The 26237-nt window shown below is 39.3% G+C and overlaps 2 protein-coding genes across 17 annotated transcripts; both read right to left on the bottom strand.

Annotated features, from left to right (window-relative positions):
- Window positions 1-208: 208 nt before the first annotated feature.
- Window positions 209-4134, bottom strand: LOC115589465 (E3 ubiquitin-protein ligase TRIM39-like). The gene is made up of 8 exons (XM_030430317.1): window positions 3972-4134; window positions 2819-3393; window positions 2609-2704; window positions 2194-2427; window positions 1911-2058; window positions 1797-1823; window positions 1139-1284; window positions 209-1031 (listed from the first exon to the last, which is right to left on the bottom strand). The coding sequence occupies exons 2-8, from the start codon at window positions 3386-3388 to the stop codon at window positions 600-602; spliced, it is 1653 nt and encodes a 550-aa protein (XP_030286177.1). The 5' UTR covers window positions 3389-3393; window positions 3972-4134; the 3' UTR covers window positions 209-599.
- Window positions 4135-4250: 116 nt separating this feature from the next.
- LOC115589461 (tenascin-X-like) lies at window positions 4251-26072 on the bottom strand. 16 transcript variants are annotated; one of them, XM_030430299.1, is made up of 29 exons: window positions 24796-25149; window positions 24537-24579; window positions 23608-23778; window positions 23127-23357; window positions 22841-22940; window positions 22296-22534; window positions 21456-21713; window positions 20771-21028; window positions 20080-20337; window positions 19349-19606; window positions 18658-18915; window positions 17930-18187; window positions 17209-17469; window positions 16480-16737; window positions 15749-16006; window positions 15028-15288; window positions 14298-14555; window positions 13604-13861; window positions 12876-13133; window positions 12149-12406; window positions 10552-10809; window positions 9857-10114; window positions 8566-8823; window positions 7835-8092; window positions 6775-7032; window positions 6052-6309; window positions 5514-5519; window positions 5041-5132; window positions 4251-4909 (listed from the first exon to the last, which is right to left on the bottom strand). In XM_030430299.1, the coding sequence occupies exons 2-29, from the start codon at window positions 24568-24570 to the stop codon at window positions 4832-4834; spliced, it is 6117 nt and encodes a 2038-aa protein (XP_030286159.1). In that variant the 5' UTR covers window positions 24571-24579; window positions 24796-25149; the 3' UTR covers window positions 4251-4831. The 16 variants fall into 16 exon arrangements, with proteins under 16 accessions (XP_030286159.1, XP_030286160.1, XP_030286167.1 ...); XM_030430300.1 differs by having other exon boundaries at window positions 24537-26072; XM_030430307.1 differs by lacking the exon at window positions 15749-16006 and having other exon boundaries at window positions 24537-25152.
- Between the last annotated feature and the right edge of the window lie 165 nt (window positions 26073-26237).

Consider the following 26237-nt stretch of genomic DNA (forward strand, 5'->3'; position numbering starts at 1 on the left):
CTGGAAGCTAATCCCATCCCTGGGCTAATCTGATTAGCATTCGTGAGGTTGAACAATCTAAGACGTGGTCTGAAGTCAGTTTTGTTGTAAGCCCGTAATGGCTGAGGATAGTTATTACTGGAGTGAGACAGGTCTAAGATCTGTGCTCAAGGTGTTACTTTAAGTGCACGAGCAAGGGGAAGTAAACAGAGAGGGAGGAGGAGAGGTGAGCATTTACAACAGTTTATTGAGGAAAGGAGACAACTCAAATGGTGTGAAAGTAGTTCTTATTGTGAATGAATCATCAAACATACAGAAGATCTCAGACAGTGTTTGAGGTGACTAATTATTTATTGTACAGTATGTGTTAAATTTCACTCCAAAATCACCCATCTGTGATTTAAAATAAAGACAATTTATAATTGTAGCTGGCAAAATAAACACTATTGCTTACTATACAATATAACTGTAAACCTGCTTCAGTGTATGTGCTCATCAGGACTTGTTAGAAATGGTGCATTGCTGTGTATATTAAAGCAGTCAGCACAGAGCTCAACTGATTTAACGCTCTTTAGAATAAAAACACCACGACATAAATAACACTGAACAAACATTTCTCGTCATATTGTTATGTCATCTAAATCCGCGTCTCCATTAACTCCACAGGCAGGACGGATGGTAAGTGGTGATTTGTTGCTGTCACTGTCACTCGTGTCTGGGTTGAAAAAGGGAAACACGGCCTCAGTGAATTGGAAGTGTGTAAAGGAGTAGATGTGTGACTTGGCCTCTGCGTCATAGAAGGACACCGCCCCCTCCTCGTAATCCACAAACACTCCAACAACCTGTGGCCTCTCAGAGAGGCACAGCAGCTCCGCCTCTCCTGCACACGCCCGGTACTCACTGCCCTTCCTCAAACAAATGACCCAATAGCCGTCTTCTGGACTCAGTGTGACCACACCCTTCCTGTTGACTGACTGCTGAGCCACACCCAAGTCCCATGCTGTTTTGTCTCCCACATGTACCTCCCAGTAGTGCCTCCCATTGGTGAAACCCTGCATAGCAAGAGAGGCTCAGGTCAGGGAGACAGTGAAACAGAAAGACATGACATTCCTACAGGTTTGAAAACAACCACACACAACACAACAGCATCTTTATTTACCCTGGTGCCTAGGACACATGGTGCCGTGTCAAAACGTTCTGGTGTGTCCACCAGGTTCTGTTCCTTGTCTCCATCCCACACCTGTCTCCCATCCTCTGATAGAACCAGCCAACGGTTGGCGGTCCTGGGGTCCAGATGAACATCAGCTGGTAGAACAGCAAGGTTTACACAGAAGTTCAACTTTACAATCTTCTTTCTTCTAAGATTAAACTAATCTTTTTTTTATTTGTGGTATCCATAATCTGAGGCCTCCTTACAAATACTGTCACAAATACTGAATACTAAATCACAGTTTCTCTCAGTATTACAAAAACAAGTATTATGTGTTTGCAGGACAGTTAGGAGTATTTCTATGTTTTGTTGGTTGTGTCACAACGCTAAGAAAAAGTATTATCAGACCTCTTTTAATGCCTGACAAATCAATCAAGCAATCGATGAACCCAATTACAGCAGAAACAATTATTTTTTTTAATAAACTGGTGGGTTTTCAGAAACAGAATCAGTCGGATTTTGGTGATCGAATACCTGATTTAGTAATTTACCATTCAATTTGTGATGGGTATTCAAGATATGTTATGGCTGGATTTTGTTGAGAAACAGGAGAACAAATGAAACAGAAAGAGACTATATGGTTGACATTGTCTAGGTCCAACTTTACCTGCATACTGCTGCAGCTTCTCATGCTCTGTAAGTTAATGAGAACTTTTAATCAAAAACAAAACAAAACTTTTCAAAGAATGTAGTAATGCTAACAATCCTTTAAGAAGTTGACCTTTAAAGGAAAGCTTCTTCAAAGCATATCGAAGCTGATGTCCAATGTTGGCCACTGCTGTCCTTACAGCTCCCAGACACGTGTCTGAATGGGCGATGATGTCAGCGCAGGCTTTGACAGATGGAGGAGAACTCAGAACAGGAAACCTCTGGAAAAAAATATAAAATAAGAGAGAGACATGGCTTTTAAATAGAGAAGACAACTACATACCTACTTCAGAGAAAGCTCTTTAGCACCTATTTGACATCAAATATCAGTTTTCTTCTGTGAGACGACCTCTGACCTGCAGGAGATGGAGGTGGTCATCGGTGTGAGAGAGCTGCTCCATCTCTCTTCTCTTCCTCTCTAGCTCAGTGATTTCCAGCTCCAGCTCTGTGATGAGCCTCTGCGCCCTCTGCTCTGCTGCTGCCTGCTTCCTCTGAATCATCTCCACCAGCTCAGACTGATTTCTCTCCATGGAACGAAGCAGAGAGGAGAAGACCTCTATGCTTTCCATTATGTCCCTCTTTGAGTTTTCCTGAGGACGTTGGATAAGGAAAAAGAAAAGAATGTTTAAAGCTCAAAAGTACAAGCCGGGTTTTTTTTATGTAGGTTAGTGAAATGTACATGTTTATCTACGGTTTTCTTCTGTGAAAAGTCAGACGCGCCCCTTTTATTACATTCTGATACATAGACTGTGTTAACTGCTGCAAACTCACTCTGCTGAGCTCCACGGAGAGTTTGATCTCCTCCACTTTCAGCAGTCTGTCCTGGATCATCTGCTGAACATCAGCCGCGATCCTCTTCATCTGTTTCTGGTAATCACAACGGGAAAAAAACAAAGCTGGAATCAGAATGCAAAATTCAAAGCCTGCCAAAGTATCTGACGGAATGATGGCACAATGATGACGAGGAGTCCGGGTGCTCACCTTCTTCCTCTTACTCTCTCGCTCCACTGGGATGACGTCATGGCCGCGGTGGTCAGTCTCAGTGCACAGCACACACACACACCTCTGGTCGCTCCTGCAGAACAGCTCCAGGAGCCGCTGGTGCCTTCTACAGTTCCGACTCTCCAGCATTGCCACCGGTTCGATCAGCTTGTGAATCTTCAGGGTGGCAACTCTCAGGTGTGGCTCCAGGTGACTCTCACAATATGAAGTCAGACACACGAGGCAGGACTTTAAGGCCTTTGTTTTATTCCCCACGCACACGTCACAAAATATTAATTTTCCTGGCATTGGAATGACGCCATTCTGCCTCCTCGCCCGGATCTGCTCTGACATCTCCTTGGCAAAGGAGTTTTCGCAAAGCTCTGGGCGGCCCTCAAAGACCGTCTGACACTTTGGACATCTGATGGCGCGGCTGTCGTTCCAGTGTGATGTGATGCAGGTGAAGCAGAAGCTGTGACCGCAGGGGATGGACACAGGCTCAGAGAAAACATCCTGACAGATGCTGCAGTGAAACTGCACCTCTGACATGAGAACGCTGGGAGTGGCCATGACCTCTAAAGTAAAGACAAGTGTTAATCGATTATGAAAGAGAAATTAATCATTTACATTCTGAGTCAAAGAGGACATTTTTTGGGGTAACATTAAAAACCAACTCTAATATAAGGACATTTACAAAACAAACAGTGAGTAGTTTTGGCCACACATCTTTTTTTAAAGCTTGGTATTTGTTGTCTTTAATGTAGGTAAAATAAAGTTTTATCATTGCTAGGAACATCTGAACTTCCTTATCACTAGCTTTAAACCATTCAAAGTTGCCGACTGACTGGCCAAAGTCCAGCTGCGTGGTCACATAACTCTTCCCCACTCAGTGTAAGCTGAGCTTGAAACATGAATACACCCATTTAAATCAAAAGCCGAGCATGCACGCTCATACATCCTGCAAGTATTTCTACCTCTAAGTATCTACCAAGCTCCTATAACTCAGTGCACACCCCATTAGAAATGAAGACTAATGGATTAAAATTAATAATATTCCCTCATATATTCCATTTTACCTGCCTGGCACAAGAGAGTGTATCTGTTTAATCGAAAGGAAGACATATATCCATCTGTTATTTTGTTCTGGTCTTACCTTGTTGCTGAATGTGAAACGTGACCTCTGAGGTAGCAAAGACAAACACTGGCACTGCGGTTGTGAAGCCAAAGTCCTCCCTGTGAAGCTGTTACCACTCCCTGTGGGATGTGTTTTCCTCCAGAGCTTTTTCACTACCACGCTGTTCCAGGGTGGGAGGAGTAACGTCTAGAACAGGTGCCTTATGGGATTTTGTATTGTGTAGTAGATCTTTGTTTTGTATTATATAATAATATTGTCTTCTATTGGGCTGAACAAACAACAAGAGTATCACATTCATAACTTTCAAACATTAAAAGGTTCTTTACTTCAAAAAGACAGAAACATACTAAGTACATTCATACACTGACAAACAAAAAAGATTAGACTACAACAGAAAAGATAAGGTAAGTATAGTTTCATGTTTTGGAAAGGATTCCTGCTGCTGTTAGAGCTACATTAAGAAAATTAACAAAATATCAAATTGATTCTAAATAAAAATCCTTCATCAAGTTGTCTCTGCTTGACTGCCACGGTCATGACATTCTGAAATCCAAACTGCTCAACTGATGCAGGTAAACTCAAACCAAACAGTATGCGTAATCAAAGTCAGTGCAGATCTCTTTGGAGCTAATGGACACTATTTTCCCACAATGCCACACACAAAAGCAATAGAAACATTACTCACCACTGGACAATTTCAAAAAGATGTGAAAAAGCACCATAAAAATCTTGAAAAACATTTTAAAAGAAGATTTTGCTTTCTCTGTATTCCACTGGAATCTGATAAACGTCTTCAGTTTTTGTCGTTTGGCTTCAGTGAAAGAAATTCATAACAGCAAATGTCTTTGCATTGCAGATCCACACTCTGCCATTTCCTCTCATCTCTCCTCCACTGGTCTCATGGCAGACTTAACCATGAAGGAAAACTGTGGTGACAATCCAGTTTGTCTAAAGAGCTAAAATAAAATTAAAGATTATACAGATTAAAAAAAGAGTTAATGTCGAACGAAACACCTTGTAGATTATTTGAAATCAAAGTTAACACAAGTTTGTCAAAATATGAATTTGAAATAGCCCATAATCTCACCTCCTCCAACAAAATCTGTATGTCTGAGTCCGACACCTGAGTAGATGCCTGAGTAGATGACCTCATTCTGATCTTTAATCCAACAACATAGTCTGTTGATATAAATACACAGAATGATACATAAATGAATACACAATAGTATGTATTGATAATTGATTACATCGACTAGCTAAATGACATTACTCAAGATATAATAAGCCTAAGAGCTGTGCTCACATCAGCTTATACAATTATCAATCATAGATAAGAAAAACTATAATTGATAAGAAATACTTCAACACAAATGGATTAAACAATGTTGCTTACAACATAAGCGAAAAGCAACCCAATTTCTGTTTTAGCAATAGTTAAACTAGATCTCAGCACGTTATACTTTATGAATAACAGACACAAGAAACACAAGATCAAATCTACATTATCTACGTTCATCAGTTGGACACAATAAAATGAATGTCACAAATGTCAATACTTACAAGGCTCTTTTGTTGAAGGATGCAGAGTCAGAGAAGTTTTGGCAGGGAAAAGAAGAGGAAAATATGATTCATGGACATGTTCTTAGTAACTCTTTAACATCCAATATGTACATTTCTCTACCGTGTAATTCAGAAAAAATAAAACTTTTGAAAAGACAGAACAAGACAGAAGAAGAAAAAATTAAGATAAGGAAAGTGAAGGTTATGTGACAGCATTCTTTGAAATGGCTTTGAAAGGTGCTCAAAATAGACAAGGAACAAGGAAAGCAACAAGAAAAGGAAAAGGGAATATTTTTTATCTAACAAGGAAACAACTAATGATGTTGGAACTGTTAATTATTCAATAGCTTCCTAAATTTCAAGATTTTTAAAGATTGAGTTTAAGCTATAATGTGAAATCTTTCTGAAGCCATTTTGCACTCATTAGGTAGTGGCTAATTACATAAACCAAGTCTGTGATAAACCGGCCAATTAAATTCATATTTCCTGTTCTAAAATAAACACAAGAATCAAGAAAAAAGTAAGTCAAACATCTTACCAGTGACTGCAGTGAGGTTGACTCCACTGCTTCTGACGTTCTCAAACACAGAGAAGAGAGTGAATGTGTATTTAGTTCCAGCAGTGAGAGATGAGACTGTGTGAGTTACTGGTCCACCTCCAACTGGTGCAGTGATGTTTATCTCTGTTCCATTAAACTGGAGAATGAAGCTGACGTTGTTGTTGACTTTATTCCACTGCAGAGTGATACTGGTCTCATTTTGTCCTGTTGATCTGAAGCTGTCTGTGTTTGGAGGAGCTGAGACAGAAATACCAAACACAATTTTATAAAGAAAGGACAGTTGTCAGAATCATCTAGATTCCATTCAACAGATTTATCTATTGACATTCCGCCTCCGTCATCTCTTGTTGTTTACGCCTGTTAAGTAACATTCATTGTCCAGTAGCTGCACCCAAGGTGAGAAAAAAAACAACATCATTCAGCCCCATGGTTTTCAATCCAAGCTAATCCTGCTGAAAACTGCTTTTATCATTTGTATTTATGGCTGCTAAACGTTATGGCTGCTGCTAACTATGGCGTGCTTGCTGTTTCCACATCACTGGAAACTAGTCCGTTAATGATTAGACCGGCATGAAAACATCTTTATGAAACAAATTTAAACATATCATCAATCATATAGGAAGTTGTCTTATGAATTATCCTAATATAAAACAACAGTGTTATTCTTGGTTCACAAGACACTAATATAGTCAAACATCTTACCAGTGACTGCAGTGAGGTTCACTCCACTGCTTTCGAAGTTCTCAAACACAGAGAAGAGAGTGAATGTGTATTCAGTTCCAGCAGTGAGAGATGAGACTGTGTGAGTTACTGGTCCACCTCCAACTGGTGCAGTGATGTTTATCTCTGTTCCATTAAACTGGAGAATGAAGCCGACGTTGTTGTTGACTTTATTCCACTGCAGAGTGATGCTGGTCTCTTCTTGTCCTGTTGATCTGAAGCTGATTGCGTTTGGAGGAACTGAGATAGAAAAACAGAACAGTGACACATTTTTTTTTATTAAGATGGGTTTGCAGCATCACCACACAGACTAGCTGGTCACCAAACACCAACTACATTCTCACAACAACTCCTTTAACACAGTTTTCTATTTAAATGTCTCCCCCACACATTAGTGTTTCTTTCTTCTTCTACTAATGCAGCTGGTTAGAGCTCTTTATATCCAGCAGTTGCCCTCGTTTCAAGGTGAAAATGCACCATCCCAGCTTTCATTCACATGTTGTATATTTTAGGTTATTGCTGCTGCTGACAGCTCCCTGTAGCTTCTTGTGATTGCTGCTGTTTACTGATTTGTCTGCTGCTATCTGAAAATCACTGGTTTATGGCTACACCAACACTACAAAGACACTTTTTACCATCTGTTAGCTATATAACTATTTGCATAATGCAACTGGCATGAACACGTGTATTTAATGATCTAGAATGTAATACATACACTGTCATTAATACAAATCCATGGTCTGTTACAATTTGTCAGTCATAATGTAGATGCTAATTATGAACAAAAGTCATTACATCATAACAATATTGTGTGTTGAAAATTTGTATCTTGAAGTAAACATGTATGTAATGCTGTGATCCTACTCTATCACAGAAGTTAAATAGTGCCGAAACAAGCAATTGGGGGGCACAGTGGAGTGGCTGAGGCAGAGACAGAATTCCAACCATTAGAAGACACCATACCATCAAAATGATCTTGAAGCTGTTATTCTAAGGTAAAAATTTTTACAATGTGTTTTTTAATAAAAATCAAACATCTTACCAGTGACTGCAGTGATGTTGACTCCACTGCTTCTGACGTTCTCAAACACAGAGAAGAGAGTGAATGTGTATTCAGTTCCAGCAGTGAGAGATGAGACTGTGTGAGTTACTGGTCCACCTCCAACTGGTGCAGTGATGTTTATCTCTGTTCCATTAAACTGGAGAATGAAGCTGACGTTGTTGTTGACTTCATTCCACTGCAGAGTGATACTGGTCTCATTTTGTCCTGCTGATCTGAAGCTGTCTGTGTTTGGAGGAGCTGAGACAGAAAAATACAAGGGTGATCAACTGTACAGAGAAAAGACAGTCTGCAGAATCATCTTGATTTCATTCAACAAATCACTGCCTCCATCGTCTTTCGTTGTTTCTTCACCATTACGGCTTTTAAGTACCATTCATGTCCAGTAGCTGCCCCCAAGGTGAGATAAATAAAAAACAAGATTGTTCAGCACTATGGTTTTCAATCCGAACTATTCCTGTTGATAACTGCTTTTGTAATTTGTATTAATGGTGACTAAAAGTTATGGCTGCTGCTAATTAGCATTGACTTGCTTGTTTTTGCCACATGATTGGAAAATAGTCTGTAAATGATTAGACCTCCATGAAAACATCTTCATGACAAAAATGTAAACACGTCTTCAATCATATAAGATGTTGTCTTATGTACTATCCTGATATGAAACATCAATGTTATTCTTGGTTCACACGACACTAATGATTCAAACATCTTACCAGTGACTGCAGTGAGGTTGACTCCACTGCTTCTGACGTTCTCAAACACAGAGAAGAGAGTGAATGTGTATTCAGTTCCAGCAGTGAGAGATGAGACTGTGTGAGTTACTGGTCCACCTCCAACTGGTGCAGAGATGTTTGTCTGTGTTCCATTAAACTGGAGAATGAAGCTGACGTTGTTGTTGACTTTATTCCACTGCAGAGTAATACTGGTCTCATTTTGTCCTGCTGATCTGAAGCTGTCTGCGTTTGGAGGAGCTGAGACAGAAAATCAGAACACAATTTCATAAATAAGGACAGTTGTCAGAATCATCTAGATTCCATTCAACAGATTTATCTATTGACATTCCGCCCCCGTCATCTCTTGTTGTTTACGCCTGTTAAGTAACATTCATGCTGCCTCCACCGGTCACTTTTTTTTTCATAAGGCACACTGCAGGAAAATGAAGCTTGCAGTGAGCTTTGTTTCGGGACTAGAAAGGGTTGTGGATGTCTTGTAGCTGGGGTTTCTGCAGCGCTCAGTTTCACACACTCCTAGTAATGCAGTTTGTGCCACTGTTTTAGGTGGTGAAAAAGATTGGTCTTGCTTCCACCCCTGGCTGCAACTTGTTTATGGCACTCCCCACATATAATGTTATTTTGTTGCTCATCTGATAACTTGAAACCGAACCATATCCATATTACAGAGCCACTGCTTTTTCTGTTACTAGCTAATTCCTCCTCTGCACGCTTCGCAGACGTTGTTGCTTCCTTCATGTTTGTTTAAGCGTGCCAGAGTGTCTGTTCCAGCCCCTACCCTCTCTGTGCATGAAAAAGGAGGGGTGCAGGAGTGCGGGGAGCAGTGCAGAGAGCTCCGGGTCAGCAGCTTGGATGGAGCAAGGATCACAGTGCAAATTTGAACTATATCGATATATGCGATATGGTCTAATTCCATATCACATTTAAAAATATATCAATATATCGCCCAGCCCTACCCCAAGGTGAGAGAAAAAAACGACATCGTACAGCCCCATGGTTTTCAATCCAAGCTATTCCTGCTGATAACTGCTTTTATCATTTGTATTTATGGCTGCTAAACGTTATGGCTGCAGCTAACTAGAATTGACTTGCTTGCTGTTTCCACATCATTGTAAACTAGTCCGTTAATGATTAGACCACCATGAAAACATCTTAATGAAACAAAATTTAAACATATTATCAATCATATAGCATGTTGTCTTATGTACTATCCTAATATGAAACAACAGTGTTATTCTTGGTTCACAAGACACTAATGATTCAAACATCTTACCAGTGACTGCAGTGAGGTTGACTCCACTGCTTCTGACGTTCTCAAACACAGAGAAGAGAGTGAATGTGTATTCAGTTCCAGCAGTGAGAGATGAGACTGTGTGAGTTACTGGTCCACCTCCAACTGGTGCACTGATGTTTATCTCTGTTCCATTAAATTGGAGAATGAAGCTGACGTTGCTGTTGAAATTATTCCACTGCAGAGTGATACTGCTCTCATCTTGTCGTCTTGATCTGAAGTTGTCTGTGTTTGGAGGAGCTGAGACAGAAAATCAGAGCAGTGATCAATTTACTGCAGACATCGCCGCCTCCATCATCTCTTGTTGTTTCTTCACTACTACAATTTTTCAGTAACATTCAAGTCTAGTAGCTGCCCCCAAGGTGAGATAAAAAAAACAAAAAACATTTTTCGTCCCCATGGCTTTCAGTCCAAGCTATTCCTGCTGATAACTGCTTTTGTAATTTAAATTAATGGGGACTAAAAGTTATGGCTGCTGCAAACAAGCGTTGACTTGCTTGCTGTTGCAACATAATTGGAATCTAGTCTGTGAATGATTAGACTGCCATGAAAACATGTTTATGACACAAATTTAAACATATCTTCAATCATGTAGGCAGATGTGTTATGTACTATCCTTATATGAAACATCAGTGTTATTCTTTTTCACAAGACACCAATGAAGTCAAATATCTTACCAGTGACTGCAGTGAGGTTGACTCCACTGCTTCTGACATTCTCAAACACAGAGAAGAGAGTGAATGTGTATTCAGTTCCAGCAGTGAGAGATGAGACTGTGTGAGTTACTGGTCCACCTCCAACTGGTGCAGTGATGTTTATCTCTGTTCCATTAAACTGGAGAATGAAGCTGACGTTGTAGTTGAAATTATTCCACTGCAGAGTGATACTGGTCTCATTTTGTCCTGCTGATCTGAAGCTGTCTGTGTTTAGAGTAGCTGAGACAGAAAAAAAGGAGACAAATTTTGAAAGAAAAGACAGTTGTCAGAATAATCTGGATTCCATTCAACAGATCTATATGTTAACAGTCTACCTCCGTCATCTCTTGGTGTTTCTTGAGTTTTACAGATGTATGTAAATGTATTGTCCAGTAGCCAGGGCTGTAAACTAACTTTTTGGCTCACCTGTCAAGGGGACCGGTAGATGAAAGAATCTACCGGCCAAGTAAATTTTTTACCGGCCAAATAATAAATAGCCTCTTTTTGTTGCATATACATCTGTTTCAGTACTTTTCATGGAGATAACAGTATCATATACCAATACATGCTTAGAAAAGAGGCCAAAGTGTTATTTAGAAATACATTTTAATATTATTAATTAAATTTCATAACATTGCAAATTGAAAACTTGAACAGTGCAAAACTTTGACAAAGGAAACACTTATTAATTAACTATCAGGCTCTGTAATAGACTTGTCAGTGGCGACTGTACCATAATAACATTTACACTGGATTTGATAGACCCATGGTTTTACACGTTTTGTGACGTGATAACTGTTCTCATATTAAGCCACTTGATTATCATACTGAAACCTAAATTGAAGGAAGTCATTTAGAAATTATGCGCAACTTAAGTACAACTTCCCTCAGCTCATGAGTTAGAGGTGTCGTCATTGCTGCGCTCGAAACAGCCACTGCGCCAAACTTTTAAAAAGCGATGACGCGCACGCTACGTTGCTTCTGAGGGGAACTATTTTTTACAGCGGTGACGTCGGGGGAGCTACTTAAGTGCGACACACAACAAATAGCCAGTTTAACATTAACGTTTGCTACGTCATAATTTATCACTTTACAGCTACTACAATGTTTTGCTATAATTTATTGCAAGAGCACGACCATCGGGACAAACATTTACCCGCCACGTGGCATGTATCCCTCCAAAATTAAGTCGCCAGGGGAATATTTTAGTCGCATTTGGCGAGTGGCAACCGCTAGTTTACAGCCCTGCCAGTAGCTATCCCCAAGGTGACATTAAAATAAACAACATCTTTAAGTCACACGGTTTTCAATCCAAGCTATTCCTCCTGATAACTGCTTTTTTAGTTTGTATTACTGGCGGATCAAAGTTATGGCTGCTGCTAACTAGCATTGACTTGCTTGCTGTTCTCACCTAATTGGAAAATAATCTGTGAACGATTAGACCGCCATGAAAACATCTTTATGACACAAGCCTAAACATATCTTCAATCATATAGGAAGGTGTGTCATGTATTATCCTAATATGAAACAACAGTGTTATTCTCGGTTCACAAGACACTAATGAAGTCAAATATCTTACCAGTGACTGCAGTGAGGTTGACTCCACTGCTTCTGATGTTCTCAAACACAGAGAAGAGAGTGAATGTGTATTCAGTTCCAGCAGTGAGAGATGAGACTGTGTGAGTTACTGGTCCACCTCCAACTGGTGCAGTGATGTTTATCTCTGTTCCATTAAACTGGAGAATGAAGCTGACGTTGTTGTTGACTTCATTCCACTGCAGAGTGATACTGGTCTCATTTTGTCCTGCTGATCTGAAGCTGTCTGTGTTTGGAGGAGCTGAGATAGAAAAATACAAGGGTGATCAACTGTACAGAGAAAAGACAGTCTGCAGAATCATCTTGATTTCATTCAGCAAATCACTGCCTTCATCATCTCTTGTTGTTTCTTCGCTATTATGGCTTTTAAGTAACATTTATGTCCAGTAGCTGCCCCCAAGGTCAGATAAAAAAACTAAATATTTTTGCTCCCTGCTTTTCAATCCAAGCTAATCCTGCTGATAACTGCATTGTAATTATTATTAACGATTACTAAAAGTTTTGGCTGCTGCTGACTAGCACTGACTTGCTTGCTATTGCCACATGATTGGAAAATAGTCTGTAAATGATTAGACCGCCATGAAAACATGTTTATGACACAAGCTTAAACATATCTTCAATCATATAGGGTGTTGTCTTATGTACTATCCTAATATGAAACAACAGTGTTATTCTTCTTTCACAAGACAATAATGATTCAAGCATCTTACCAGTGACTGCAGTGAGGTTGACTCCACTGCTTCTGACGTTCTCAAACACAGAGAAGAGAGTGAATGTGTATTTAGTTCCAGCAGTGAGAGATGAGACTGTGTGAGTTACTGGTCCACCTCCAACTGGTGCAGAGATGTTTATCTGTGTTTCATTAAACTGGAGAATGAAGCTGATGTTGTTGTTGACTTCATTCCACTGCAGAGTGATACTGGTCTCATTTTGTCCTGCTGATCTGAAGCTGTCTGTGTTTGGAGGAGCTGAGACAGAAAAATACAAGGGTGATCAACTGTACAGAGAAAATACAGTCTGCAGAATCATCTTGATTTCATTCAACAAATCACTGCCTTCATCATGTCTTGTTGTTTCTTCACTATTACGGCTTTTAAGAGACATTCATGTCCAGTAGCTGCCCCCAAGGTCAGATTAAAAAAACAAAATATTTCAGCTCCATGGTTTTCAATCCAAGCTAATCCTGCTGATAACTGCTTTTGTAATTTGTATTAATGGTTACCAAAAGGTATGGCTGCTGCTGACTAGCATTGACTTGCTTGCTTCTGCCAAATCACTGGACACTAGTCCGCGAACGATTAGACTTCATGAGAACATCTTTATGACACAAATTTAAACATTTCTTCAATCCTACAGGATGTTGTTTTATGTACTATCCTAATATGAAACAACAGTGTTATTCTTGTTTCACAAGACACTAATGATTCAAACATCTTACCAGTGAATGCAGTGAGGTTGACTCCACTGCTTCTGACGTTCTCAAACACAGAGAAGAGAGTGAATGTGTATTTAGTTCCAGCAGTGAGAGATGAGACTGTGTGAGTTACTGGTCCACCTCCAACTGGTGCAGTGATGTTTATTTCTGTTCCATTAAACTGGAGAATGAAGGAGACGTTGTTGTTGACTTCATTCCACTGCAGAGTGATACTGGTCTCATTTTGTCCTGCTGATCTGAAGCTGTCTGTGTTTGGAGGAACTGAGACAGAAAATCAGAGCAGTGATCAATTTACTGCAGACATTGCCGCCTCCATCGTCACTTGTTGTTTTTTCACTGTTATAGCCTTTAAGTAATATTCATGTCCAGTAGCTGCCCCCAAGGTGAGATAAAAAAAAAAACAAGATTGTTCAGCACTATGGTTTTCAATCCGAACTATTCCTGTTGATAACTGCTTTTGTAATTTGTATTAATGGTGACTAAAAGTTATGGCTGCTGCTAATTAGCATTGACTTGCTTGTTTTTGCCACATGATTGGAAAATAGTCTGTAAATGATTAGACCTCCATGAAAACATCTTCATGACAAAAATGTAAACACGTCTTCAATCATATAGCATGTTGTCTTATTTACTATCTTGATATGAAACATCAGTGTTATTCTTGTTTCACAAGACACTAATGATTCAAACATCTTACCAGTGACTGCAGTGAGGTTGACTCCACTGCTTCTGACGTTCTCAAACACAGAGAAGAGAGTGAATGTGTATTTAGTTCCAGCAGTGAGAGATGAGACTGTGTGAGTTACTGGTCCACCTCCAACTGGTGCAGTGATGTTTATCTCTGTTCCATTAAACTGGAGAATGAAGCTGACGTTGTTGTTGACTTCATTCCACTGCAGAGTGATACTGGTCTCATTTTGTCCTGCTGATCTGAAGCTGTCTGTGTTTGGAGGAGCTGAGACAGAAAATTACAAGTGTGATCAACTGTACAGAGAAAATACAGTCTGCAGAATCATCTTGATTTCATTCAAAAAAATCACTGCCTCCATCGTCTCTCGTTGTTTCTTCACCATTACAGCTTTAGAGTTACATTCATGTCCAGTAGCTGCCCCCACGGTGAGATTAAAAAAACAATATTTTTCAGCTCCATGCTATTCAATCCAAGCTAATCCTGCTGATAACTACTTTTGTAATTACTATTAATGGTTACTAAAATGTATGGTTGCTGCTGACTGGCATTGACTTGCTTGTTGTTGCCACATCATTGGAAAATAGTCTGTGAACGATTAGACCACCATGAAAGCATCTTTAGAGAAAAATTTAAACATGTCTTCAATCCTATATGATGTTGTCTCATGTACCATCCTAATATGAAACAACAGTGTTATTTTTGGTACACACGACACTAATGAAGTCAAACATCTTACCAGTGACTGCAGTGAGGTTGACTCCACTGCTTCTGACGTTCTCAAACACAGAGAAGAGCGTGAATGTGTATTCAGTTCCAGCAGTGAGAGATGAGACTGTGTGAGTTACTGGTCCACCTCCAACTGGTGCAGTGATGTTTATCTCTGTTCCATTAAACTGGAGAATGAAGCTGACGTTGTTGTTGTTGACTTCATTCCACTGCAGAGTGATACTGGTCTCATTTTGTCGTACTGATCTGAAGCTGTCTTTGTTTGGAGGAGCTGAGACAGAAAATCAGAGCAGTGATCAATTTCATTAAGACAGAGCATTCATGTACACACTCACTCATTAAACTGTTGCTGTTTTTTCACTAATATGGCTGATAGGTAAAATCCATTGTTCAGTAGCTCCCCCTAAAGCGAGATATTGTGAATGAAATGACTCCATCGTTAGCAACTTATTGTTAAATGTAAGCTGTTGCTGGTGATAACTGCTTGCTTTTGATACTTGCGATTAAGACTACTATCAGTTATGGCTGCTTTAGACTCCTTCTGAATGGTTTGTTGTTGGTAAATCATCACAAACTAATACACAAACCATAAGATAGCCTCTGAATTATCTGTGATACATGCATTTAAACGTTTCATCAATTTTCCGGTTTGTTTTCTTATGCACTATACTAATACAAAACAGCAGTGTGATTCTTGGTTAATAAGTAATTCCTGAAGTCAAACATCTTACCAGTGACTGTAGTGAGGTTGACTCCACTGCTTCTGACGTTCTCAAACACAGAGAAGAGAGTGAATGTGTATTCAGTTCCAGCAGTGAGAGATGAGACTGTGTGAGTTACTGGTCCACCTCCAACTGGTGCAGTGATGTTTATCTCTGTTCCATTAAACTGGAGAATGAAGCTGACGTTGTTGTTGACTTCATTCCACTGCAGAGTGATACTGGTCTCATTTTGTCCTGCTGATCTGAAGCTGTCTGTGTTTGGAGGAGCTGAGACAGAAAAATACAAGGGTGATCAACTGTACAGAGAAAAGACAGTCTGCAGAATCATCTTGATTTCATTCAACAAATCACTGCCTCCATCGTCTTTCGTTGTTTCTTCACCATTACGGCTTTTAAGTACCATTCATGTCCAGTAGCTGCCCCCAAGGTGAGATAAATAAAAAACAAGATTGTTCAGCACTATGGTTTTCAATCCGAACTATTCCTGTTGATAACTGCTTTTGTAATTTGTATTAATGGTGACTAAAAGTTATGGCTGCTGCTAATTAGCATTGACTTGCTTGTTTTTGCCACATGATTGGAAAATAGTCTGTAAATGATTAGACCTCCATGAAAACATCTTCATGACAAAAATGTAAACACGTCTTCAATCATATAGCATGTTGTCTTATTTACTATCTTGATATGAAACATCAGTGTTATTCTTGTTTCACAAGACACTAATGATTCAAACATCTTACCAGTGACTGCAGTGAGGTTGACTCCACTGCTTCTGACGTTCTCAAACACAGAGAAGAGAGTGAATGTGTATTTAGTTCCAGCAGTGAGAGATGAGACTGTGTGAGTTACTGGTCCACCTCCAACTGGTGCAGTGATGTTTATCTCTGTTCCATTAAACTGGAGAATGAAGCTGACGTTGTTGTTGACTTCATTCCACTGCAGAGTGATACTGGTCTCATTTTGTCCTGCTGATCTGAAGCTGTCTGTGTTTGGAGGAGCTGAGACAGAAAATTACAAGTGTGATCAACTGTACAGAGAAAATACAGTCTGCAGAATCATCTTGATTTCATTCAAAAAATCACTGCCTCCATCGTCTCTCGTTGTTTCTTCACCATTACAGCTTTAGAGTTACATTCATGTCCAGTAGCTGCCCCCACGGTGAGATTAAAAAAACAATATTTTTCAGCTCCATGCTATTCAATCCAAGCTAATCCTGCTGATAACTACTTTTGTAATTACTATTAATGGTTACTAAAATGTATGGTTGCTGCTGACTGGCATTGACTTGCTTGTTGTTGCCACATCATTGGAAAATAGTCTGTGAACGATTAGACCACCATGAAAGCATCTTTAGAGAAAAATTTAAACATGTCTTCAATCCTATATGATGTTGTCTCATGTACCATCCTAATATGAAACAACAGTGTTATTTTTGGTACACACGACACTAATGAAGTCAAACATCTTACCAGTGACTGCAGTGAGGTTGACTCCACTGCTTCTGACGTTCTCAAACACAGAGAAGAGCGTGAATGTGTATTCAGTTCCAGCAGTGAGAGATGAGACTGTGTGAGTTACTGGTCCACCTCCAACTGGTGCAGTGATGTTTATCTCTGTTCCATTAAACTGGAGAATGAAGCTGACGTTGTTGTTGTTGACTTCATTCCACTGCAGAGTGATACTGGTCTCATTTTGTCGTACTGATCTGAAGCTGTCTTTGTTTGGAGGAGCTGAGACAGAAAATCAGAGCAGTGATCAATTTCATTAAGACAGAGCATTCATGTACACACTCACTCATTAAACTGTTGCTCTTTTTTCACTAATATGGCTGATAGGTAAAATCCATTGTTCAGTAGCTCCCCCTAAAGCGAGATATTGTGAATGAAATGACTCCATCGTTAGCAACTTATTGTTAAATGTAAGCTGTTGCTGGTGATAACTGCTTGCTTTTGATACTTGCGATTAAGACTGCTATCAGTTATGGCTGCTTTAGACTCCTTCTGAATGGTTTGTTGTTGGTAAATCATCACAAACTAATACACAAACCATAAGATAGCCTCTGAATTATCTGTGATACATGCATTTAAACGTTTCATCAATTTTGCGGTTTGTTTTCTTATGCACTATACTAATACAAAACAGCAGTGTGATTCTTGGTTAATAAGTAATTCCTGAAGTCAAACATCTTACCAGTGACTGCAGTGAGGTTGACTCCACTGCTTCTGACGTTCTCAAACACAGAGAAGAGAGTGAATGTGTATTTAGTTCCAGCAGTGAGAGATGAGACTGTGTGAATTACTGGTCCACCTCCAACTGGTGCAGAGATGTTTGTCTGTGTTCCATTAAACTGGAGAATGAAGCTGACGTTGTTGTTGACTTCATTCCACTGCAGAGTGATACTGGTCTCATTTTGTCCTGCTGATCTGAAGCTGTCTGTGTTTGGAGGAGCTGAGACAGAAAAATACAAGGGTGATCAACTGTACAGAGAAAAGACAGTCTGCAGAATCATCTTGATTTCATTCAACAAATCACTGCCTCCATCGTCTTTCGTTGTTTCTTCACCATTACGGCTTTTAAGTACCATTCATGTCCAGTAGCTGCCCCCAAGGTGAGATGAAAAAACAAAATATTTTAGCTCCCTGCTTTTCAATCCAAGCTAATCCTGCTGATAACTGCTTTGTAATTATCATTAATGGTTACTAAAAGTTTTGGCTGCTGCTGACTAGCACTGACTTGCTTGCTTTTGCCACATGATTGGAAAATAGTCTGTAAATGATTAGACCGCCATGAAAACATGTTTATGACACAAGCTTAAACATATCTTCAGTCATAAAGGGTGTTGTCTTATGTACTATCCTAATATGAAACAACAGTGTTATTCTTGTTTCACAAGACACTAATGAAGTCAAATATCTTACCAGTGACTGCAGTGAGGTTGACTCCACTGCTTCTGACGTTCTCAAACACAGAGAAGAGAGTGAATGTGTATTCAGTTCCAGCAGTGAGAGATGAGACTGTGTGAGTTACTGGTCCACCTTCAACTGGTGCAGTGATGTTTATCTCTGTTCCATTAAACTGGAGAATGAAGCTGACGTTGTTGTTGACTGTATTCCACTGCAGAGTGATACTGGTCTCATTTTGTCCTGCTGATCTGAAGCTGTCTGTGTTTGGAGGAGCTGAGACAGAAAATCAGAGCAGTGATCAATTTACTGCAGACATTGCCGCCTCCATCGTCACTTGTTGTTTTTTCACTGTTATAGCCTTTAAGTAATATTCATGTCCAGTAGCTGCCCCCAAGGTGAGATAAAAAAAACAAGATTGTTTAGCTCCATGGTTATCAATCCGAACTATTCCTGCTGATAACTGCTTTTGTAATTTGTATTAATGGTGACTAAAAGTTAAGGCTGCTGCTAATTAGCATTGACTTGCTTGTGTTTGTCACATGATTGGAAACTACTCTGTGAACAGCAAGACCTCCATGTTTACATCTTTATGACAAAAATGTAAACATGTCTTCAATCATATAAGATGTTGTCTTATGTACTATCCTGATATGAAACATCAATGTTATTCTTGGTTCACACGACACTAATGATTCAAACATCTTACCAGTGACTGCAGTGAGGTTGACTCCACTGCTTCTGACGTTCTCAAACACAGAGAAGAGAGTGAATGTGTATTCAGTTCCAGCAGTGAGAGATGAGACTGTGTGAGTTACTGGTCCACCTCCAACTGGTGCAGTGATGTTTATCTCTGTTCCATTAAACTGGAGAATGAAGCTGACGTTGTTGTTGACTTCATTCCACTGCAGAGTGATACTGGTCTCATTTTGTCCTGCTGATCTGAAGCTGTCTGTGTTTGGAGGAGCTGAGACAGAAACATACAAGGGTGATCATTGTACAGAGAAAAGACAGTCTGCAGAATCATCTTGATTTAATTCAATAAATCACTGCCTTCATCATCTCTTCTTGTTTCTTCGCTATTACGGCTTTTAAGTGACATTCATGTCCAGTAGCTGCCCCCAAGGTCAGATAAAAAAAAAACAACATTGTTCAGCACAATGGTTTTCAATCCAAGCTATTCCTGTTGATAACTGCTTTTGTAATTTGTATTAATGGTGACTGAAAGTTATGGCCGCTGCTGACTAGCACTGACTTTCTTGTTTTTGCCACATGATTGGAAAATAGTCTGTAAATGATTAGACCTCCATGAAAACATCTTTATGACAAAAATGTAAAGATGTCTTCAATCATATAAGATGTTGTTTTATGTACTATCCTGATATGAAACATCAATGTTATTCTTGGTTCACAAGACACTAATGAAGTCAAGCATCTTACCAGTGACTGCAGTGAGGTTGACTCCACTGCTTCTGACGTTCTCAAACACAGAGAAGAGAGTGAATGTGTGTTTAGTTCCAGCAGTGAGAGATGAGACTGTGTGAGTTACTGGTCCACCTCCAACTGGTGCAGTGATGTTTATCTCTGTTCCATTAAACTGGAGAATGAAGCTGACGTTGTTGTTGACTTCATTCCACTGCAGAGTGATACTGGTCTCATTTTGTCCTGCTGATCTGAAGCTGTCTGTGTTTGGAGGAGCTGAGACAGAAAATCAGAGCAGTGATCAATTTACTGCAGACATTGCCGCCTCCATCGTTACTTGTTGTTTTTTCACTGTTACAGTTTTTAAGTAACATTCATGTCCAGTAGCTGCCCCCAAGGTGAGATAAAAAAACAAGATCGTTTAGCTCCATGGTTTTCAATCCGAACTATTCCTGCTGATAACTGCTTTTGTAATCTGTATTAATGGTGACTAAAAGTTAAGGCTGCTGCTAATTAGCATTGACTTGCTTGTGTTTGTCACATACTTTGAAAGTACTCTGTGAACAGCAAGACCTCCATGAAAACATCTTTATGACAAAAATGTAAACATGTCTTCAATCATATAGGATGTTGTCTCATGTACTATCCTGATATGAAACATCAATGTTATTTTTGGTTCACACGACACTAATGAAGTCAAACATCTTACCAGTGACTGCAGTGAGGTTGACTCCACTGCTTCTGATGTTCTCAAACACAGAGAAGAGAGTGAATGTGTATTTAGTTCCAGCAGTGAGAGATGAGACTGTGTGAGTTACTGGTCCACCTCCAACTGGTGCAGTGATGTTTATCTCTGTTCCATTAAACTGGAGAATGAAGCTGACGTTGTTGTTGACTTCATTCCACTGCAGAGTGATACTGGTCTCATCTTGTCCTGCTGATCTGAAGCTGTCTGTGTTTGGAGGAGCTGACACAGAAAATCAGAGCAGTGATCAATTTACTGCAGACATTGCCGCCTCCATCGTCACTTGTTGTTTTTTCACTGTTACAGCTTTTAAGTAACATTCATGTCCAGTAGCTGCCCCCAAGGTGAGATAAATAAAACAACATTGTTCAGCCCTATGGTTTTCAATTCAAGCTGATCCTGCTGATAATTGCTTTTGTAATTAATGGTTACTAAAAGTTATGACTGCTGCTGACTAGCATTGACTTGCTTGTTTTCGCCACTTAATTAAAAACTAGTCTGTGAACGATTAGACCGCCATGAAAACATCTTTATGACAAAAATTTAAACATGTCATCAATCATATAGGATGCTGTCTTATGTTTCATCCTAATATGAAACAACAGTGTTATTCTTGTTTCACAAGACACTAATGATTCAAACATCTTACCAGTGACTGCAGTGAGGTTGACTCCACTGCTTCTGACGTTCTCAAACACAGAGAAGAGAGTGAATGTGTATTTAGTTCCAGCAGTGAGAGATGAGACTGTGTGAGTTACTGGTCCACCTCCAACTGGTGCAGTGATGTTTATCTCTGTTCCATTAAACTGGAGAATGAAGCTGACGTTGTTGTTGACTTCATTCCACTGCAGAGTGATACTGGTCTCATCTTGTCCTGCTGATCTGAAGCTGTCTGTGTTTGGAGGAACTGAGACAAAGAGCAGAACTCATGAGACAGAAATCATATACAATTGGTAGAGCTCTAATTTGAAGATGTCTGATGCAACACACATAATGTCCTTCGGTACATCAAGTTGACATGCTTTGAATGACACAGTGACTGTTCCTAATTCATCCATCCTTACTGGTAATACAGTTAATCAATTTATCACTATACTAATATAAATTAAATGTAGAAAATACTCTTTTAGATCAACCAGTATTATATTGTAGAACATCATTCACTTAATATCATAATTTTTGTGGTATGAAACAAAGAACTTTCTTTTTTCTTCATATCTTTCTTGTTTTTGGGTCAATGCCTGCAAAATCACAAATCTCAATTCAACTTTCGAAACTCACTTTAACCCTAACACATTTTTCCATGTGAATTTGACCTTGTATACGCATAAGCAAATAGATGTCCAGATATCTATTTGCTCATATTTTTCACAACATACAGCACTTTTGAAAATATATCATGAAATATATTTACATATAAGACATAACACCAGCTGTCTTAACCGAACCTCTCACTATATAGTATATGAGTAGAAATAAGACGCATTACTTGTTTTGAAACAGATGAACGAAAAATTAAAGGTGCAGTTGTCATCTGACCACCGTCCCGAGTCATTGAACGATGTGGTGACACACTCCTCTCCACTTAAGTTTGGCTGCCCGACGGCCCAGTGTCGAAACAGAGAGGTGCTTCCATCAGACCACAATTTTTCCCGGTGCAGTCCGATCCACACAAAGCTGCCATTTGCCAGGTTTGTAATGATGCTATTTTCTGTCTGATTTCGTATGCTGAGGGGGGAAACAGTGGAGTACACATTTCAAGAATGAGCATAGAAGACATAAAAACAAAAAATAGAATGCACAATACAATACATTGGTAGTGATTGTTAGAAAGGAAAAAAAAGAGCAATTAAAAGGTAATGATAATAAATGAGTAGACAGAGAAATGGAAGAATTTAAAGGTCAGAAATGACAAAATATAATTGTACAGATAAATAGAAGAAGAAAAAGCCTTAAAAATGTCTTATTGCATTTTTGGATCACCTCACTGTTGACAATTCATCAACAGACAGAAATGATGGCTCAGTAGTTTACCTGGCTAGATCAACATAATTCTCCCTGCAGAATCTCTGAGCTTCGGTCCAATTCAGAGGTGTGTCGACCTTTACAAAGGATATTGTTCCATTTGCTGTACCTAGAAATATAGTTACAAACAATGTCAGTGTATGCAGAGGCATCAGTAAAAGAAAGTAGGATCAGGATTCAGTGGGATAAAGTATTGCTCATGTTACCATGATACATGAAAGTGGCAAGATGCATCTGGAATGCTGTACACATACATTTAGGCAATTCTTAAATCTTACGCTTAAAGAAAACTAACCGTTGTAGCACACAAAGGGCTTTTCGACACTGCACTGAGTGTCACCCCATGTGCCAAAGTACGGACTCCCGGTAAAAAGCTCCACACAGTGCTGTTGTCCTCCGAGATTGTTGGGCTGCCCAGTATACCAGTTTCTAAACTCTGTCTCTCCTTCACCATAGAAGCTGCTGTCATTCAGGGACCATCTCCAGCTGTTTATCAACTCATCATAAAGACCTATCCAAGCCTTTCCTGTTCAGAAAGATTATTCATTATATACAACAGCAGGAATACAAAAAAAAAGAGCCCAAATAACCTAAAAATCTTTTAAAATTGTAAATCATTGTTCTTTTACATTCCATTTTATTCCATTTTACATGTTGTGTGTGTACTTGGTTATATATATATATATATATATATATATATATATATATATATATATATATATACAGTATATATATGATGTATATGTTAGGTAAATTATTCCAATATTGAAACTTGCCTGTGTAGTGCGATGCAGTGCTGATAACGGCATTAACGTCTGCTGTGTTTTCTATGGTCGCCAGGTCAGTGTAGGTCTGTCTGCAGAAGCTCTGAGCATCAGTCCAATTCAGTGGTGAGCTCACAAAATAGAACTGACGGGTTTGGGCAGAGGCAACATCGACCAGCGCTCCTAAAACAAACAGCTTTTAATTACTCACCATCTTATAAGAATGTTGACTTTTTAGTTCTTTTACAGTGAATCTGAAGAGGCACTGTGCATCAGGTGGGTTCAACGTTACTGTAGGGTTTTATGAAGGTTCTTCCTCATTGATGACACTTTTGACCTCTCACATTCAAGCAGTTTGACAGGAAAAGAGAAACAACCCTTTGTCAGTTAGAATGTTTTTGTATATTAAGTACATAATCTATGCCCGCTTCAATTTTCTTATATTTCTAATATATTTATTCACAGTTAAATACATTACATTTTAAAAAAAAACCACAAGAAAAAACAAAACCCCTCCCCACCATTTCTGTCATGCAATTGACTCCATTGTGTGGAGTTGTGTTGTTTCATGACTAATGCGTAAACAATCTGTCTACCATAGCTTGAGCGAGATCAAGTTTCCGTCTGTCTCAGTAAATCAGAGTTCACTGTTTGCCACTAATGAAAAAACAAGAACCAGTTTGACCGCAAGTGTAGCTGAGCAGAAAGCATGAACTTCTAATTCAAAAGACTGTAGAAGGACAAAACAAAAACAACAAAGTACACAACTTCCTTTCTCTATTGTATTGTCTATCATTTGAGTTTCTTTACCACAGTGCCATAATGTATTTAAAACCTGACCAGGAATATATGTGTTTCATTTTATGCTTTTTCCTTCCCATAAGTTGTGGTCTTAGCTATAAAAAGACAAGAGGTAGAATAACCAAACATGTGGCACCAACCTGTGAGGACAAAGATGATCAGCGCATAATCCATGAGTTACAGCTGTGAAAAAAGGCATTAAAAAAGTACATCAGAATCAGAATCAGGTTTTTCACCAAGAGCAGTAGGTATTCACATAAGATGAAGTTGAAAAACAAGAGAGAGATAAAAAGCAAGTACTGTAGGTCAAGGAGTATAAAAATCAAATAGAAAATTGACAGCAACATATGAAAAATATTTACAACATGTTATTGAAATAAAGTTACTGATTTTACTCACCATTATCTCTTTAACCTCCTTCTCAAAATTATAGGTAGGTGCAGGTTCTTTCACGACAACTTAGACTTGCGCGATGTCTAGCGTTTATAAGCTGCTCTAAGTGTTAGGTTGTAAGTGTCCTATTTATTGGCGTAGACTCTTCCATGGCCGTGACAAAACTGTCTCTTGACTGTCACTTAACGAAGATGACATGTCTTTATCTTGCTCTTTGTGATGCAGTGACGGAAAGGTATGCAGATGGGATCAAAACCAACCTGTTGAACTGTGTGCGCTCATCCCTCATTGCCTGACGCTGCCTGCTTACCCTTTTAGATGGTCTTCTCCTATTGCTGAAATGGCTTCTGTCTGGAGAGGAAGCAGCTGCCTATATAGGCTGTGGGGTTTCCCCTCGGCACACTCTCACAGGAATGCTGCTTTGCAAACAACCAAACGGTTTTTGACATTCCAATGTCTACTTTTTCTGTCAATTTAGTAACACAAAATGGTATGTAATATTACTTCCCTGTTAAATATTTAGTATAGTATTTAAATTTTGATAGTTCCTTTTTCTGTTGGTCAGGTCCTTAGGACCTCTGTCCACTAAAACACACTGTAATTTACTTACATACTGTAATACGTTATACAATACATGTATGTTTCCTGATCAAGTTACCAGATATCTATCAATATATTACACATTTTAGTACCAGCTCTATATGGGATTCAACATTTATATTCTTTTTTTAGTTTAATGACAATCATTTAGGGGAACTGTCAGTCTGTGTCTGACATAATCACTATCCCTGTCCAGTGAGCACATTTTATGATTTGATGCAGATTCATGTTTTTGTGGTTGTAGTAATGCTTGATGATCTAATGTGACATACTGTATGCATTATGGTGTCTAATATGTAACTGTAAAAATATCCCCAGTATGAGTATATCTCTCCTTGACACTGCACACACTGAGGAAACTGCATGAGAAATACATAAAACCAGAATAAAACAAACATGATTTGAGTCTTGTTGTGGCAAATAACAGAATACTTTCTGAGTGAGGTGAAACAAATGCAGTTCAAAAATCTGATCTGACCAACATATATGCACCACTATGCTCTACTGCCTCCTGTGGCTAGGACTGGGACTGCATTGTGGTAGACTTTAAATTAGGTGTTGTGCCTGTTAACCCTGTGAAAGCAGGGTTAACAGGCTGCTAACACTGCTTCTGTTAACGTGATGAGAGGAGGGTTTCCCTCTAAACCTCATGAAGAGGGAGGTCAGAGGTCAATGCGGGCCACGTGATTTCCTTAAAGGAGAACTTCGGTCGATTTAAACATGCAGCTTCATTGCTCAAGCTACCCTTGACTTGCCAGTACTGAAGACGCGAACACATTTGGTCCAGCCATTACAGAGCTCCGTGAACGGAGATTTAGCATTGACAGCTAACAGCATGGGGTCAGAAC

This window comes from Sparus aurata, chromosome 10 (assembly GCF_900880675.1).
Source record: "Sparus aurata chromosome 10, fSpaAur1.1, whole genome shotgun sequence".
In the NCBI taxonomy this organism is placed as follows: Eukaryota; Metazoa; Chordata; class Actinopteri; order Spariformes; family Sparidae; genus Sparus; species Sparus aurata.

Coding starts and splice junctions, on each gene's coding strand:
- LOC115589465 (XM_030430317.1), bottom strand. CDS start 3,388: ATGGCCACTCCCAGCGTTCTCATGTCAGAGGTGCAGTTTCACTGCAGC. Junction 2,059..2,193: donor ACCACCTCCATCTCCTGCAG/GTCAGAGGTCGT, acceptor ATTTTTTTCCAG/AGGTTTCCTGTTCTGAGTTC. Junction 1,285..1,796: donor GAAGCTGCAGCAGTATGCAG/GTAAAGTTGGAC, acceptor CTGTTCTACCAG/CTGATGTTCATCTGGACCCC.
- LOC115589461 (XM_030430300.1), bottom strand. CDS start 24,570: ATGGATTATGCGCTGATCATCTTTGTCCTCACAG. Junction 16,007..16,479: donor CAACCTCACTGCAGTCACTG/GTAAGATGTTTG, acceptor TTTCTGTCTCAG/CTCCTCCAAACACAGACAGC. Junction 14,556..15,027: donor CAACCTCACTGCAGTCACTG/GTAAGATGTTTG, acceptor TTTCTGTCTCAG/CTCCTCCAAACACAGACAGC.